The 18,669-nt window shown below is 29.7% G+C and overlaps 1 protein-coding gene across 2 annotated transcripts; it reads right to left on the bottom strand.

The window, feature by feature from the left end:
• Positions 1-1,661: 1,661 nt before the first annotated feature.
• LOC106690044 (multiple coagulation factor deficiency protein 2 homolog) lies at positions 1,662-18,064 on the bottom strand. 2 transcript variants are annotated; one of them, XM_014435301.3, is made up of 7 exons: positions 17,921-18,064; positions 16,723-16,833; positions 15,674-15,787; positions 15,088-15,230; positions 12,712-12,860; positions 11,667-11,902; positions 7,921-10,506 (listed from the first exon to the last, which is right to left on the bottom strand). In XM_014435301.3, exons 2-6 carry the CDS (start codon positions 16,831-16,833, stop codon positions 11,673-11,675), a joined length of 747 nt encoding a protein of 248 aa, XP_014290787.1. In that variant the 5' UTR covers positions 17,921-18,064; the 3' UTR covers positions 7,921-10,506; positions 11,667-11,672. The 2 variants fall into 2 exon arrangements, with proteins under 2 accessions (XP_014290786.1, XP_014290787.1); XM_014435300.2 differs by lacking the exons at positions 7,921-10,506; positions 11,667-11,902 and adding an exon at positions 1,662-2,251.
• Between the last annotated feature and the right edge of the window lie 605 nt (positions 18,065-18,669).

Consider the following 18,669-nt stretch of genomic DNA (forward strand, 5'->3'; position numbering starts at 1 on the left):
TACAGAATCGACCTGAGGATCCCTGAGCCCACTCTATCCCCCACGTGTGAGGGGTAGAGCAGAGCTCAAGAGATCCCGGTGCATCCCTCTCGCCGCATCACGGACGGTCTAAACATACAAAATCAACCTTAGCTGCAGTGAAACCATGTGCCATGTGAAACCAAATCTCTACTACAAGGCCTGCATATTATCAAAGAATCAATTTTTGTTTATGTTTGTCCCCTCCTCAATCATATGGAACAGTAATATAGAATTTCTTAATCAGTTTTTAATCTTAGTGCGAAGTTGGGTACGGCTGCACATGTCCTCATCTTTTTAAGTCCGGCTATGCTACCACATACCTCTCTTAATTGAACAGTTCCATCTAAAACGTTTATAATTTCCTCATACTTGTTAGGAATAAAACAAAACTGTCTTAACTTTGACCATATTAACTTATTTCCAGTTTTGGGATTTAAGTGCCTTCGTCGAGGATTAAGGACAGATTCCTTTTATCTTCATCATGAGCGCCAGGTGGATTAGGTCAGAAAAATTGTTTTGTTAAATTTTCCTGTTATAACCTTTTTAGAGGGATTCCTCTAATTGTTCTTTGTACATACAATCCCTTCAAAATTGTTAAACCTGGATTCCTTAACTTTCTGATAAAAATACTAAAGTTACATTTCAGGGCTTGCAACTGATAATTTTTTTCACACCGATCTTACTTATAATAATAATACTTAAAATCGAATGGATTTCATAATTCCTTTATTATCCAGTGATATTATTTTCCATAGAATATATCGATTGCTACTTATTTCTTTTTTTTAAACCTAACGATCTTTCTAATATTCTTGGTTCAAGAGTTAGTTGTACGTTTAATTGAATTCTTTCTCACAATTATTAGTCAGAAGATTATAAATCATCATGAACCGTGTATATTAATCTCAAATAATTAAACTGATATAGATATAGATCTCAGATTAAAAAAAATATATTAGAGTGCGACAAGGAAAGCAAAACGACAATTTAAGTAATAATGGTTTAATGTCTGCTTCTTTTCCTTTGTGTGCCTTTGAATGACAAACGTCTGACCTATATGCTGTACGCGCAGAAATGACGAGCAATAAAAATACGCTGGGATTCAAAGATGTATTCGAATACTAAAAAATAACACGACTGAATATTTGAATTGAGTTTCAGAAACTATAAACCCATTATTTTGGCCTACAACTACAAGATAACGATTCAAAGAAAACGAAACTAGCGAAAAATATAGAAAACTAATGAGGTAAACCTATGACACCAAACTCCTACTTCAGCAGAGAGCTTCATCAGGTACTTCTTTTATTCTGATCACAAAGACATTAAAAAGGGATTGTTTTCTCGTGAACATTTAATTATATACTATAGTATGTTCAAATTCGTGATTTACTTCTGATTTCTTATAGAAATCTGTAAATTCGAAAAGTTTAGGTACAGACAAGGTATGTTTAAAAAAAAATGAATTTTTAACTGATGTTGAATTCATAAAAAGTTTGCTATTTTATCGGTATATTTCTTTTCATTACAATATTATTTTAATATTTTGGAAATGGCAGTGCCCTTCGGAGTTTAACACTTTCTAGGAGAATGACTCTTATACTTAGGCTATAAAATGAGAAGATAGTAAATTTAAAAAATAGAGACAAAATAAATGTATTTTCTTGAATTCACTAACTTTACAAAAACATAAGTAACAAAATCATGGTCATTGTATTTCTCTGTTGCATTATTCTTGAAGTCAAAGTTACAAGTTTCCGTTACATTGAAATCAATTGAAGAGTTAATTGAAGGGGAATTTCAAACACGTTGCTTAAGTTTCTTCACTCTTCATCTACATTATGACATAGGATTTTGCTTCAACTATTGTACATATAATTTGTCAAACAATATTTCTGACGTCGAAAAATTAAGAAATGGAAGGACATAGTAATGTAGATGATATCTTTATCAGGTCAAATTTATTGTACCTCAGACATGAAACAGAAAACGCTCCAGTTTGCTATATATATCCTAATATTAAAATACTGTAACTGTAACCAGCTTTCATCTGTTTTGATAAAACTGTGTGATGTTGGTCAGGAGCAAGATGCACTTGACGGTGTTCACTTAAGTGAGAGGAATTCGGCATAGGTGATGTATCCATCCATGTCATTGTCTACGTCTTTTAGCACAACATCCACTAACTTCTCCAGCTCTTCATCTTGGTGGATCTCGGGTGATTCCTGACCTATTTTAATAAAAATCTCAGTAATATAATATTAAATACCTTATTTTATAACAGAGAAAATTACAATTGTTAAAATATTATTGTTAACAAAATATTGTTTTTCATTGAATCAATTACTATCAAACATACAGTGATCAAGAATAGAAAAAAATATATACCCCTAACTTAATTATAATTTGTTTTTTACTATTCAAAATTAAAGTAACCCATCGATGAGTGATCAACTTCCTTGTATTAACACATCGCCCCGTAAGCTGTTATACAACGCAAGACCTACAAAATGAATAGTTTGTAATAAATAAATCACCTTCATTAAAATTCACTTAATACTTAAATGGTAAAGTACTGGATTTATGACTCCCGGAATCAGAAAATTTACTTTCCTGATAAACTCTCCTACGACCACACCTAGAAACTAAAAAACAATTGGCAGGAGGAGGAGTGAACACTAGTGGTTGAGTTCGGGTGCTTATTTCATAACCTTTTGACAGGTGGACGGGTGAACCTTAGGGTTTGAGCCCGGGTGCTTATTTCATAACCTTTTGGCAGGTGGACGGGTGAACCTTAGGGGTTGAGCCCGGGTGCTTATTTCATTACCTTTTGACACGTGAACGGGTGAACCTTAGGGGTTGAGTCCAGGTGCTTATTTCATAACTTTTTGACAGGTGGACGGGTGAGCCTTAGGGGTTGAGCCTGGGTGCTTATTTCATAACCTTTTGGCAGGTGGAGGGGTGAACCTTAGGGGTTGTGCCTGGGCGCTTATTTCAGAACCTTTTGGCAGGTGGAGGGGTGAACCTTTGGGATTGAGCCCGGGTGCTTATTTCATAACCTCTATAAAACAAATGCGAAAAAACCACTTCTGGGTTCTCAATCCTTATATAGGTAACTTCCATACATCCCCTCTCATTCCGATAACATCCAAAAATCCTTACGTTCTCCTATACCTAAACTTCGTATTGCTTCAAGACCTCACAACACACTATCTAATATCTACTCAAAACTAAAAGACCCTATCCCTCTTCTACACCGACCACATGTCGTATACCGCATCCCTTGCTTCACCCCCAATTGTAATTCTGCTTACATCGTTGAAACCAAAAACCTCTTAGAAGACCGCATCAGACAACACAAATATTCTCTTTCCTCGCATAATCATTCTGTCTCAAAACTTTCAGAACATTCTCTGTCTTTAAATCATTCCTTCGATTTTGATAAAACTTCTATACTAGCTACAGTTCGTAACCATGTTAAATGGCACATCTGTGAAAGCTTCTATATCCAATTAGAACCTTCTTTCGGCAATTTAAAACCGACAAGCACAACTTACCGTTAACATATCCCCAAATAGTTAATTTATTAATAATGACCCAAAGTTAAAATAATATATATATATATATAATTTTAACTTTGTTACCCGTCCAAACAACTTTTAGCGTATTCACTCACCTTCCAGTAATTTTCGTTATCTTTGTAACTTTATATACATTTTCTGAACCAGTTGTCGGCTTTATAGGCTTTCCTCTTTTAAATAAATTTTAAATATTTTCGATTTCTTCAATTAACTTTTAACATATTCTCACCTTCCGATAGTTTTGCCATCTTTGGAGCGTATTTTTTAACTTTTTAAACATTGTTTAAAGCATTTGTCGTCACCCTCTTATACGTTTTCCTCTATTTCTTATTATTACCCATCCCAATAACTTATAAAGTATTCTCACCTTCCCGTAACTTCATCTTTGTAACGTATTTTTTAACATTATCTAAAACCATTTGTCGTCATCCTCTTATACGCTTTCCTCTTTTAAATAATTTTTAAATATTTCTACTTGTTATTTTTATCCACTGTAACGTATTCTCACCTTCCAGTGTCTCGTCATCTTTGTAAAGTACTTTTTTAACTCTGTGCCTTACCGCTGACGCTCACTTGGCTCTCCGATTTCAGCAGATGAGCTCTTTATTTTATTCTCTTTTTTCATATCTTTCTTTTTTACCCCCTTCTCCTTCTCTATTATTTTCTTAATTTCCCTTACCCACGTTATTAGTTATGTTCACCACATATTATTATTGTTATGTTTTCTATTCACTTCTTTTGTCTAACGTAACTTTATATTTTGTTTCATTATTCTAATATTATGGTTACATATTTCATTAGTTACGTATATTTTCTTTCTCTCAATTTTATTTTTGTTTCCATAATTTTAATTTTTAAATTATTAATGAACTAAAATATTCATATTCCTTTGCATTATATAACTTTAAATTTTTATTTCCTTAATTAGGTTATTTTTACTTACTAATTCAATAACCTACATATACATTTAATTTTCCACTTCTTTCATCACTTTATTTTTATTAATTCCATTCTGTATCATTATTTAATATATGTCATTTTGTTTATATTTAATTTTAATTTTTTTTGTATTCATTGGTTGTTATTTTGTTATAGCCCTGAAGAAGGCTAGAAATTCTGACAGAAACATTGGCATTATTAAATAAGTTATTTTAACTTATTTGTGTTATATTCTGAACATACCCCCCAACCATCTTCTCATACATATTATTCACGATCAACTATCTTCTCATCATTATTATTAATAATGCTTTAATCCTTATTTTGAGGCGAATAGATCCCCCTGGATTTGCGCTGTAATCTTTGGATATTTTACAGTTATTTTTAACCTAAATAACAGATTATAGAAAACATGCTTGTTAGCCTAAGATGATTGCTGCAGAGAAAAAAGTTTGGGCACCTTCCACCTTGGAAAACATTCCAAACACCAGATATTTTACACAGTGCCTTGACAAGGCTAAGGGTTAATTGTATCAGAGCAGATGAAGCTCCCTCAAAAGATAGGCAAACCCCATTTTTCAAAATTATAGTATTAAAACTATAATTAGGGCCATTAAGTAAGACGATTTCTACTAACTCATGGGTTCGAATCCAGCTGTGGCAGATAATTATTCATTCTGTTATTGCAGCCTTGAGTCAACCCAGTGGGTTCCAGAGTCCTGCTGTGGCCGAGCCAACCAGCCTCTATAAAGTGGGTATCCTTCATTGAGGAAAAATATGGCTGAGCATGATCTTGAACAAATCATACCCTTGTATAACAGTTTTTAAAAAAATTAGTACAGTAAGTACAAGTAAAACAAAGATGACAAATATTGAAAATATTAGAAAAATAATTATAAATCAACCAGTTCTCTACCTAAATATCAAAATTAAAATTAACTTAATGAAATTTGTGAAGGAAAAAGATTTACATGATACAATGGCAAGTATGAAAATACATGCAGGTAAAAATACCAAAAAAAGAGAGATTTAAAAAGTTATGTCATTTATAGTATGAGGGCCTCCTGGAAAAAAAAAAAAAAAAAAGTCAGGTAATTGTCACCAATTTTTTATTACTTTAGAGACAAATATGTATAGTTACTTCTCAAAATTGTTGATCCTGCCAATCAAAGGGGGAACAAAAAATGGTGGCTGTTTCAAAACGTAAAAAAATTTTTTTCATTTGGTGCTCTATATCCTTAAAACTACCAACAATGCTGAAAATGTAGCAGAACATTATTTAAATTAAAATAAATTTTCTAAAATATGAGCCCTGTTTTAGTTCAAAAGTTCTTGAGATTTCATAACAAAAAATTAGTAGTTAGTGAATTTATTTTGGAAAAGCTGTTTCTCTGGAATTATTAGGCAGATATATGCCTATTAGCTTAATTGGATGCTGACAGACTTATGTATGTCTAGTGGTTCTTAAGATAAAGTTTTTATAAATCAAAATTTTTGTCCGAACTAAAAAGCAACATTTTGTGAGTTTATTTTGGCAAATATCATGGGAACTATTACTCCTACATACATAAATATCATAAACTACTCAGTAGTACATTCAACTGACTATTGGAGTGCTAATAGATCTCTGCACATCCAATAATTCCTGAGAAATAGTTTTCCCAAAATAAATTCACTAACTACTGATTTTTTGCTATGAAATGTTGCTTTTTATAAAACTATCTCTAGAATATCTGAACAAAAACAGCTCAATTTACTCTACTTTAAATGATCTATTAGGTTTTCTAGTATTGTAGGTAGTTTTAAAGATATGCAGCTCGGAATGAAAAATTAATTTTTGAAGCAGATATCATTTTTATTCCCCCTAACTATCAATTTTGATTAGTAACTGTACATAGTTTTCATTAAAGTAATCATAAATTAGGGTGAAATAGCTGACTTTTTTCTCCTGTTGAGCTCTTGAACTATCAAAATAATAAGGCATGATATGGAAAAGTAAATAGAGATTGTAAGGAAAACTGTGGCGATTGTGACAACAAAAAAAAAACAGTAGCAGTAGTAAGAAGGAAGAAAATTAAAAAAAAAAAAACAGACACTGACTGACTCATGTGCAGTTTCCGTTAAGAGTTACTTACTTATTTCGTGTTTTTTTTTGTTAATTTCATAATTTACATGAGCACTGTCGGATTTAAAATTTGTTTTCTTATATTTTCAATAATTGTTATCTTTTTTGTATGATTCTTATCAAATTTTATCTTTAAGTTAATTTCTTGTTATACAGTTATTTAGTTTGTTTCGTAGATACATATAATTTTTTTATCCTCTAAATTATGATGGTTATCTTCCTTTTTGTTTCAAACCCAGAAATTCAGGCCACATTGTCGGGATAAATAAAATAAGTTTTACTTATTCGTGTTGATTATTACTGACCATACCCCTGACTATTTCCTAATATTAGTAATTTATTTAATTTTTCTATGGGGTGGAATCCCTTTAGAAGTCCTAGACGGTAACCTTACCTGAATAATGATCTTGGGTACGAGTCTGATAAGTGATCTTTGTTAAACTGAATTCTATGATGTTAGTAACTGGTTAATTAATGAATGGTATTAATGCCGAATTAATTTCTGGTATTAACATAGATAAACCAAATTATTTCTTTTTAAGTTTTTATCACTCACACAATAAAATAAGTGGTTTAGGATGGGTGTTAAGGCTATGAATACGGTATGGTATATTATTTATAATCAACAGGGTACGAATTGCAGTTTTAGCCTGTTCTTTTAAGCCCCGTTATTATCAAACTATTAAAAAGTTTTAGCTTGTTGTCAACGGTAAAATAGAAAAATAATTAGTATATAGTGATTAGAGGATAGTAATTGAGAGGTAGTTATTACTACCGGTCATTTAGCACTATAAGAAAATCTAGTGGTTCATACTAGACTATACTTTAAATATAACCTTTAGGCATTGTCAATTTTTAGTAAAATAAAATATTAGTTATATTCTAAAAGGATTTTAGGCATATAATCATGAATTTGCACTGTATTAATGCCTGTTGTTATTTGAACTTGCCTGTTGTTATCTGACTTCTTCGAATTAAGATATAACAGACTAAATATTCATATACTAAGCTTTATAAGAAAAGATTTTTGTTTAAGAAAAGCAAGAGATACTTGGAAAATAATAATATAAATATTAAAATAAAAATTATTATAGTATTAAAAGGATTTTAGTTGTGATCAACAAATAGTAGCAAAATTGAAACAAGGAAACAATTAAATGCAGGTTTACATAAACATCTAAAATTAAAGGTTAAATATTATACAAACTAACCTAAACAAAGAAGCCAAAAGCTAAGGACAAAATAAGACAATAATACCATCCCACAAAACTAACTATAATTCTCACTTTTGCAATCTTATACATACAAACCATGCAAACGTAAAATACAACATAAACACAATCACATTAAATATAAAATCATACAATTGTGTAGCAGACTTCAAATATAACCATTAAATAATAAAATTAATTATTACATTATTTAATATAAGTTCAAAAATGTTAAGTTTGAATTTAAAATAAGTAACTACAAATAAAAATATAACGACTCCAGGCTTGACAGATCTTTTATCAGTTAATTCAACATCCAATCCTAAATACATATCCATAATCAATTAAATAATTAATTAAAATGAAAATATACATAGTACATCCTTATAAATAATAGATTAAACCTTAAAATAAAAATAATGTGTTAGATAAAAATTACATAATGCCGTAAATACTTGAATTTAGTTTTAGTTTTTAGTGTTTCGAATTTAAAATGAAATACATGTCTAACAATCTTTGTGACAAATTCAGATTTATTTTAAGCGTATAGATCTCTCAATATTCAACCATTTGTGATCATGGGCAATTAAAATAAAACCTAAAACTTTTCTGTATTATCTATAAATAGCAATGATTTGACTCACTTTGTAGGATTTCATTAGGATTACAAATAAAATATGAAAAAATGTAAGAGAACAGAAAGCATTGCATATTAATATTAAATTAGTGCTTGTTCCCAACTGGTGCTATTTTCATTTATAACACACATTTATACCATTTTTATAAGATAATATATTCAATTATAATTTTTTTATCACATGTATTTCCTTCTTCCTTTTTTTAGGGCAATACATATAACCACACTTGTGTTGGTTCATTTTCTATTTTCTATAACTATATAATGAATTTTTCAAATCATGTTAGCACCCTGATGAAATACTACAAATGTAGGCAAACACTAAATAAAACAATGTTTTTCAGCTATTCATTTATAATCACCTACCTAATAACATACAATATGTATAACAAATAACAATATGCCCCATATAATAGAAGAACCCGATTTAGATACAAAATAAACATCTTTTATAGCTAAATTATTTTTAATTAATATCACCCTCTAAATTATATAAAGGAATACCATTAGGATTTTGAACTATAAAAAATATTATCATAATTAAGTAGTTAAAATATGTATTTAAGTGTTCACAAGCTATTTCAATTTTGATATTATAACCCTTATGATATTATTTCACAACAAATTATTTAATTCTACTCAAATATAATAAGCATTTCTTTCACATTTCTACGTGATTAAAATCACTTGTATCACAGTGAACTTAAGTATACTTCACAGAAGAGATAGAAAGATTCAAATCAAAAGTAATTTACAAAAAGTACTATTTAAAAATAATATTGATTTTTTCTCTTTAGTACAAACCAACTATTAAACATAAATTTATTGTATTTCATGAAAAATCTTCAGAAACATGTAAGAATAAATCATCAATATTGATAAACGAAAGGTAAAATTATATATTCCATTGTTCTATTATTGTGAATAAGTTCTCTAAAAAAAAACCCGGTTAAATAAATTCTGAATTTTTATAAATGATTTTCAAGATAAATATAAGATCCAATTTACAAAAAATAAATCTAAAAAATATATATACAGACTAATTAAAAAATCTCAACCATAGGTTATACTAAAGTCTTCAGTGTAGTATGACTTAATGTTTTACATCAAATTAAAGTCTTAAGGTTTCAAAACCAATATATTCAAAACAATTAGTATGGAAAGGTAACACTTCTTCATTATATGAAAAATCCCAAAGCCCAAATATTAATATATCTTCATTTTAAAAACTAATGTGATATGAAAATGATGATTACTAAAGCCCTCTAGTATATAATACTTTCTAAGGATAAATAATGCTAAATTGCACTCAATCACAGAAAGTTTTAAGATAATGAAAATTTGAGAAAGTTTATAAGGCTGTGATTCCAATATGTTTGGCTGTAAAAGAATAAAGTTTTGACTTAAAATTGTAGAGATCAATTATGCTGGAACAGCATCATTCTAACTTCCAACTATCCAACAAAACAAAGCAGGAGACAACACTTTAAACAAGCAAATAACAATTGATATTTACTTTAAACTATATATCTTACCAAAGGCATTTTTCATAAAAATACCACAGGCGAAACTTAAATTTACAATATAAGCAAAAATTTTAATAAAAAAATTATAATACAATTATACATACCCCTCATAGAACCTGTTTAAGGTACCCACCCATTCATATATGTCTATATAAATGTAGATATACACTTACATTATACTTATATATATATATATAAAAAACAGAATACAATTTGATAAATAACAGCAACTATGTACAATTGGTATTAGAATCAATCAATCTTTAGTAGAAAAACAATCATCTAAATGCATCACTTTGTTTTGCAAATAGCATAACAAATCCCTTTAGCATTAAGTATCTCATCTGTAAGATTCACCAGAAACATGCTGTGAGACTGATGTAAACCGTTGTGATAAAATGGTACAGATGAGGTCAGGATGTGAACAGCATACATTGATTTACAGTTGAGAAATTTTGACAAGATCCTGTCACAAAAAAAAAAATAAATATTTACAGAACTGTAGTACTAATTTTATAATTATTTAATGACACATTAAAAATAATATAACACATTGACAGTACTTTTACACCTCTTTAAATAGAACATAGCTTTTTAAAAATAATTGAGTTCGCTAATACTTGAAAAATTGTGAGTGTAATATTTATCAGTCCTAATACTAAACATCAATAATAGTAGGATTGGTGGGAGGAAACTAGTTCAATAAATGGGCCTCGTAGACTTTTGGCAAATCTAGCTTTAGGTTCCTGCTATGTACTAACCAGAATAAGAGTGTCAAGATTCATTTCTTGTGAACTGAAATTTAACACTCAGGAACTCACTCTACCATGTTCAGCCATCATGACCTCAAACTAAACATTTACATGCTAAATATTCAGGGTATTGAGGCTTGTGATTAAACTGGAATTAATTTAGCATTTTTCCCTTAATATTATTAATTATGTATTAATGAGAAATTGTATTTTGATGAATTCTACAATCAAGATGAAAACTACTATTTGCAATTAATAATGCAAAATAGCTTATAAAGATAAGAGTTAAAAAAAAATCACAATAAAATAAAATAAATTAATTAAAACAGTAGAATGAATATTCAATTGAATTATTAAGTATGTACTATTGCCTTGCAAAAACAAACAAACTATAATTTGATGGAAATGATTAGAAAAAATATATACCTAACTGAACTTTAACATTTATATGGAATTAGAAATAAATGATTCACTTTTAGCCTAAATTGCTTTCTTGACATGAGTCAGCCACTTACTACTAAACCAAGTACCAAGTTTATAGGATAAATTGCAGGTTGCTTAAATCAAAGTAATAACATAACTTTTTGGATGTGCTTGTTTCTTTGGATTAAATATCACTGTATTCCAAACAAGGCTTTAAAAACTATTTAAAGAATCATCTTTTAAATAATTTTATATTTTTGCTTCATTTATATATATATATATATTTTAAATTTGAACAAAGTTTAATAATAAAACTTATGGATATTCTAATAACATGAAAAGTATAAATTAAAGACTTTATTTTAAATTGTAATAATTATGTTAACATTTGCAATATGTTTCTAATATTCTATTAGTTGATTTTATACAAGCAGTGAAAAATTTTACTTACAACAGATCAATGCCTCTGTTGTTGTTGCTGCTGTTGTTGTTGTTGATGTTGTTGTTGCTGTTGCTGCTGTTGTTGAGCAACTGCAGCTTTCTGCTGGGCTTTCGCAAACTCAGGATAATCAATGTAACCATCATTGTTGGCATCGTCAAGACCAAGGATGGGGTCAATAAGTGAAACCAATTCCTCATCCTTAAAAAGTTTGTCCCCGGATGGGTTGCCATGATTTGCTTGGCCCTCTGTAGTGACCATATCAACATACAGACAATACGAACATAGCAACAAGCAAACATGCACATATTATAACTGATGCTTTTTAAAGCAAAATAAGACATATATAATACACTGCATAAAACTTCCACAATAAGAACATGCTCAACAAATAAATAGTTTAAAAAAATATATATAAATTCTACATATATATATATATATAATTAAAAAAATCCAAATGAATCATTTTGAAAAAAAAAATTAATAAGCTTAACTCATTGTATGTTCTTGATGACTATGAAATCCGATTTTTAATAAAACTTCAAATCAGACCGAATCCAGACCCTAAGGCATTGAATATATATTACAAACAATATAGCAGGAGCTGTCCAAAGAGGAATGGCTAATTATGGGTATGTTGCACAATTACTGGCAATAAAAGTTCCTAAAAGAACTACTGCTTTTCTGATAATTTGAGGTATTTATGATCATTGACCAACTACTAAACTTTTATATTTCTCAAAATTTAAAGAAGTTATACTTTTTAAAAATGGCTAAAAATAAATAAAGTTGAAGGTTGCACAATAGTACATTAGGAGAGACAAACAATTGTTTTAGATTTCCCCACTCAAGTTGTTTGTCAGTTTCTAATATAATTAACGGTTCCTTATTAAAATTAATAACTATTTGTATTTAACTTATTTATATTCAAAGTTGTAACAGAAAAACAAATAAGTTTAAAACTTTACAATTGAAAAATAGATTTAGTAAAAAAAAAGTATTTATCTTGCTGATTTTACCAACTAAGGTTTGAATAAATATAGCAGGCATCACTCACCATGCCAATGGATGAGCGATTTGATGAGCTCACATCCATCCAGTTTGTTGTTATTATCAGCATCATGCATTTTGAAGTAGTGGAACTGCAATTCTTGCTCTGTCATCTTGCTTGTGTCCATTGGAACAGCAAGGTGATCTTCAATATGCCTGTAAAAGATTATTCAAAATACTAATACAAGAGCACACAAAATAAATAATAGACAATTTTACAATTAATTATTAAAATTAATAAAATTACCATAACAACCATTCCAATTTTATTATTATTTATTAATATCTTATCCTACCCTGTCAGCTGGGAAACACGGGAGTTTGCAGTAGTGGTAAGCAATATATGCCTAAGTTACAATCCACTGCATTCAAAATAATTTAATTAATATTTCATTAGCTATGTAGACAGCTCGCTCTTCTTTTAGTTCATTTACCGCCCTCTTCTATTCTGTCCCGTGCCCTCACTATTGCCTCCAGTGGCTTGAGACAACTGCTTCTTTATACCCATCCACAAAGACCTTGTAGTATAACAAAGACCTTGTGGATAGGCATAGTTCTCAGTCTCACCGAGGGAAATCATTCTGTCACTTTGGATTCATCAACTTAGCTTTCAGTGCCTCGAGTATGACATCCTCGATGGTCTCTAGAACCCAACGAATAGAGCATAAGGGATCAAAGTTTTTAACATGTCTGACGAGCTTTATTCGGAAACCCCCTAATTCCCCATGTAGTGTTATGAGACTAGTTTGGTGGTTTAAAGGCATGAACCAATGGTAAGGAAATACTTCCTTTGCCATTTAGAGGGCCGTTTTTCACCAACAGTACCATTCACCAATCCACACTGGGAGGATCTCCAATAGATCCACCAGACCTTTCCTCTTCACCTTGTGTAGGAAACAGTCTTCCTGCAGGAAGAGGTCAATAGGCATTCCCCTAGGAACACCTGTACCGCTTTATGAGACCCTGTTCTATACGTCCTAGTGGCTCACAGAGCTATCCCCTGAAATGTTACCAACCTACTCGACTTCCCTGCAGGGTATGCATATTGCAAGGTACCCACAATTACTCCCGTATAAAAGGTAATGTTACTAGGTATCTGAGAAATATTTATCCAGTATGACAGTCCATTAAGAGCTAGCCCTACTTCTCATGTTGTACCTCTTGAGAGAATGACTTGAGTCTTGGTAATGGCCATCTTCTTCCTTTCGCACCATATGCCACTCCCAAAACAATAGCGCTTTAACTAAATCTGAAGTGGTGGTGCAATCCTCCAACTGTCCTCTTTATCAGACTATACTCCTTCCTTCCCTAATCATTCTTTTCAAACAGGCTTTTTTCAAAGATGGCATCAAAAATGTGACAATATTATGTGTAATGATCATATGAAAGCTTTTTAACAAATCTGTTTTAAAACTATTTTAACCAGTTCTCCAAATTAACCAGTGCTAAAATAAAAAATAAAAAATTTCACAGAATTAACTAATTAAACGGAATTAGAAGCATGCTATCATCAGAACTAAATTAAGAAAGTTTGACTTGTGAACTTATAGGTATTAACAGGATAAAACAAACTAATGAAGATTAACTGGAAAAGAAACAGCAAATATCTTCTATTGTGTGAAGTTAAAAAGAAAGGAATTGTGTATCTAAATTTTGTTCAATATTTTTTTATATTCTTCTTTAAAATTCAAAATCTTTTGATTATTTATACAAACATAGATAATTAATATTTAAAACCAAATACTACATGTTACATCCTTTATTAAATTTACTGTAAAATGAAATAAATAGCTGTGTAAAATATATATGATTAGTAGTGGTAAATGTTCTCAGAAAGGTTTTGCTCTATAATTAGATTTAGTAAGATAGTTTTATTAGGTTAGTTTAATACATTGTGTTGAATCTTCTGTAAATGTAACTAACTGTAAATGTGAGCAAATTAAAATGTCTGAGAAAATAAAATAAATTATAAAAAATGAAAAGGTTAAAGATTGGGGAAAACCACTGAATTTTCCTTTAAACACCCCGGATAAACAGACTCAAAACTTGTGTTGAAAACCTTAAACACATGATTTGTACAATAGAAAGTTAAAATTCACAGGCCACTGCACAAATTTCAATCTAATTGTGTCATATTCAGTGATAGCTAAGATCAAATCCTTAGTCAAGTTAAATTTAATTATGTATATATATAAATCCCATAATATAAAAAAAAATTATTTAGTTCATTGTATACATTTATCACTAACATCAAACATTTCAATGGTATTCAAGCTCATTTCATTACAAAATATGTAACAAAACGAAAACTTGTTTTTATAAGTTAAATTATTAGTCTATATTCTAAGGTCATTTGATATTATGGAATTAATCTATAACTCACTTCTTTTCTTGGGCAATGTTGGCCACATTGAGAACTTGGGGAGGACCGTCATGGTGATGACCCTGTCCATGAACCTGTTGTTGTTGATGTACTACAGGCTGTTGCTGTTGTTGCATGGGCATTCCTTGTTGTTGAACAGGTATCTGAAAAGAAAAATGATTAAGTCTAATAAATAAATAGAATTTGCAAACTAATGTTAAAAGAATTCTGCCTATTGTATAATCCCAATAAATAATAATCTAAAACAATAAAAAAAAAATGAAAAATTAATTTTTGTTTGTCTATTTATGGCATAAAAATTGTTTTAGTTAATTTGGAAACATATAATGAAATAGAAACTTCTATTAACTTTGTACGATACCACATATACATAAAGATAATTAAACAATATTTCTAGAGCTTTATTTTTTTACCACATTATTACATGTTCTAAGATTAACACTTAAAAATTTCTTCAAAAAAAAAAAAAAATTAAATTCAATCTTCATTCTAGAGAGATCTTTGATTTAATAAAAAATATTTCAAAAAATGTAATACCTACATATTATTTAATTAAAAAAAAAAATCCTTTAGTAATAGTACGTACATGCTGCACTGGAATCTGTTGCTGAACAGGGATCTGTTGTTGCATAGGAACTCCTTGTTGGACTGGCATATGCTGCTGAACAGGCACATGGTGCTGTTGGATAGGCACGTGTTGCTGCAAATAATTGTGAAAAGTTTTTATTGACAATTCAAACAAAAGTAAACTGTTCACATGACCAATATAGGATAGTTATAGACTTCTAGAAAGAAAGTAGTTAGTATTCATTATTACATATAACGATACATAAATATAATATTAATACATTATAAACAAAAAATTCAGGAAAGAAACTTATATATTCCCTTGTTTTTGAATATGGTTCTTGTTCCTATCAAGGATCACCGGTCTGAGATATAAATATATGTTTTATAAAAATAGGAATTATACCTAGATTTCCTTTGCACTCGAAAAATCACTATCCGAATTATAATTAACTAAAAGTCAAAATAGATGCCTCAGTTATAGCAACCCAGAATGAGTAAGGATTATCAGAATAGCTATAAGAAAAAAGCAGAATCGATTCAGCTTACTACCCATCAAAGGTAGGAATGAAGTCTAGATAGAACAAAACACACCTGACCCGGGTTTTCAATAATTGATTGTGGTATAAACAAGAATCAAGAAATTTGTAGTATCTCTATCAAATGATGATTATTTGATAGGCTGTGACATCAGGAAGTTGCATTTAGATCAATTCAGTGAAGACATAACAATTAATTCAATCAGGATATCCAGAAGATTGTTAATAATGCAAATATAAAAGATAGAAATAGAATCAAATATGGAAACCTAAATGGCAAAGATAAAAGCTTTTCCAAGAACTTATTAAAAGGTATTCAATTCATTAAACAGATCCTCATGCACAGGTTTTAATAATGTAAAATAAGACCCAAACATTGATTTTTGGATAATTTTATCATCCACAGGAAGAAGCTGTTGAAAGTTAAATAACTGTAGTAGGAAAACACGATGAAAGGAAGGAAAAAATAGTGTAATAGTAATCCATCAACAACGATGTCATGATATTAGAACATAACAAAATTCAGTACCTGTTGCTGGTAATGGCTAGGATGTACTCCAGGAGGAACATTCTGGTGTCCAACGCTTTGAGCAATGAATACTGCAATGCTTAACCAGAATTGATGGATGATATGCTTCATCTGAAAACATAGAGCTTCAAATGAGTTTATATTACAATGAATTATTATTAAATATCAAAATTATACACATAAAGAATACAAATAAAAAATATTCAGATATTATAAATTGATGATGATTATTTGTAAGTATTTTATCAATTTCCCATAATAATTTGATTGTTTTCATATGAAATATTCATTCGTTCCTCTACTTAAGAACATATCTCAGACCCCCAGACCAGAAATTTACGGGGGCATTGTATGAAGGATTAGTGTACAAAAAACTGAAATATTTTTTCATTATGCGACAACATTTACAATTATCTGTTCTATCAAAAGATACCTAAAGTTGAGAATACTAATTTTTAATCCACATAACGTGTGTGTAATGTTTAGATGATTTTTTGATTTACAATTATAGGAATAATAGTTAAATAGGTTACCTTACATAACTAATTAAATATACTCAGGGAAGTTTTATAGCCTAAAAAATGAAGTTATGGATAAACAAAAATGGGGCCTAACATACAACTTGATAGATATCCCCAATCTAGACTCGGCTATAACTCATAGCAATCTATAACAATACATTAAAACACTCGATGTGCTTTATCATAATTTAATTGGCATCAAGATTTCATGGATCTCATACCACAATATGGGGTTTCATAGGTAATCTCACTTCTTTCTTTTCTCAGTAATCTTTACAAATTATAACTAACACAAAAATCTTCTGAATATATATCAGTAAGACTGATATTCATGATAAATAAAAAATCTATAAGTAAATTTGGAGGCCTTTGAATTCATAAAATCTTTCAGGTGCCACCTCATCTTTTACACCTGTGCACTGGAATAGACATAATCAAAATAAAGTACTCTACTAACATTACTTATTGTAGAGGTGATATTTTAATTGCTTAGGCAATGAGTATCTATAACATTCTGTAAATTGGAGGTAAGACGTTCGGATTAGCATTAATATGAGATTTAAATAACAATTACAATTTATTTTAATACTTGTAAAATTAGAAAAAATAATTATAATTATTATAATAAAATAAGAAGTCAAACATTAAAAAATAAATCCCACGAAAACATTACTCACTCTGTTTTTCAATTTTAAGGGACCCTTAACAAAATATGATAAGAAATAACGGCTGTCAATTTTTACATCACTCTCCCCCTCAATAACTTCAAAATACACGTGTACAATAGCTAATCTTTTAATGAAAGTTCAATTACAAAGAAGTAAAAGAAAGAAACATTGGTTTATCAATGAAAAATATTTTGTAGACAATATCTGTATAATTGAAATTAGATATTTGTAGAAGAGAACAAAACTGTAAAATCCGAAATTTATTTCTTTAGAGAAATCTTGATACAAAAGGTGTAGCGGAACAAAACTGCAAGCACGGTTGAGCATGGGTCATTCTCTCTTCAATGTAAAATTTGTGTCCTTGGCTGATTGTAGGTCTTTACTATTAATGCACGGATATAAAAAATTTCTTTATTGGAGAGGACAGTACTACAAACTCACTCATTAGGAATAGTTGTTTTATTACAATAACAGCTAATAAAAATTCTCAAAGTTCGATTTTCTCACAACCATGGAGTGTCTCAGGGTTAACTATTACATATTTGAATACTCCTACCAACGACATGGAAAGAGAGTAAGAAAAATTGGTTTCGGATTTATTAAGTACTTTAAGGAATATGGATTTATTTCCACCGGTTAGATTTTACATTATAAAATATGTCTGTCACATATTTGTAGCATCACAACCCTGGAAAGTTTGAAAACCACCAATTCTGAAGAATGTAAGTGGTAGAAAAATTAGTTCGATTGAAAATACG

The sequence above is a fragment of the Halyomorpha halys genome, unplaced genomic scaffold (assembly GCF_000696795.3).
Source record: "Halyomorpha halys isolate HHAL.00 unplaced genomic scaffold, Hhal_1.1 Scaffold1558.1, whole genome shotgun sequence".
Taxonomy (NCBI): Eukaryota; Metazoa; Arthropoda; class Insecta; order Hemiptera; family Pentatomidae; genus Halyomorpha; species Halyomorpha halys.

Coding starts and splice junctions, on each gene's coding strand:
- LOC106690044 (XM_014435301.3), bottom strand. CDS start 16,833: ATGAAGCATATCATCCATCAATTCTGGTTAAGCATTGCAGTATTCATT. Junction 15,231..15,673: donor AACAGATTCCAGTGCAGCAT/GTACGTACTATT, acceptor TTTTCTTTTCAG/ATACCTGTTCAACAACAAGG. Junction 11,903..12,711: donor ATCGCTCATCCATTGGCATG/GTGAGTGATGCC, acceptor TGGTCACTACAG/AGGGCCAAGCAAATCATGGC.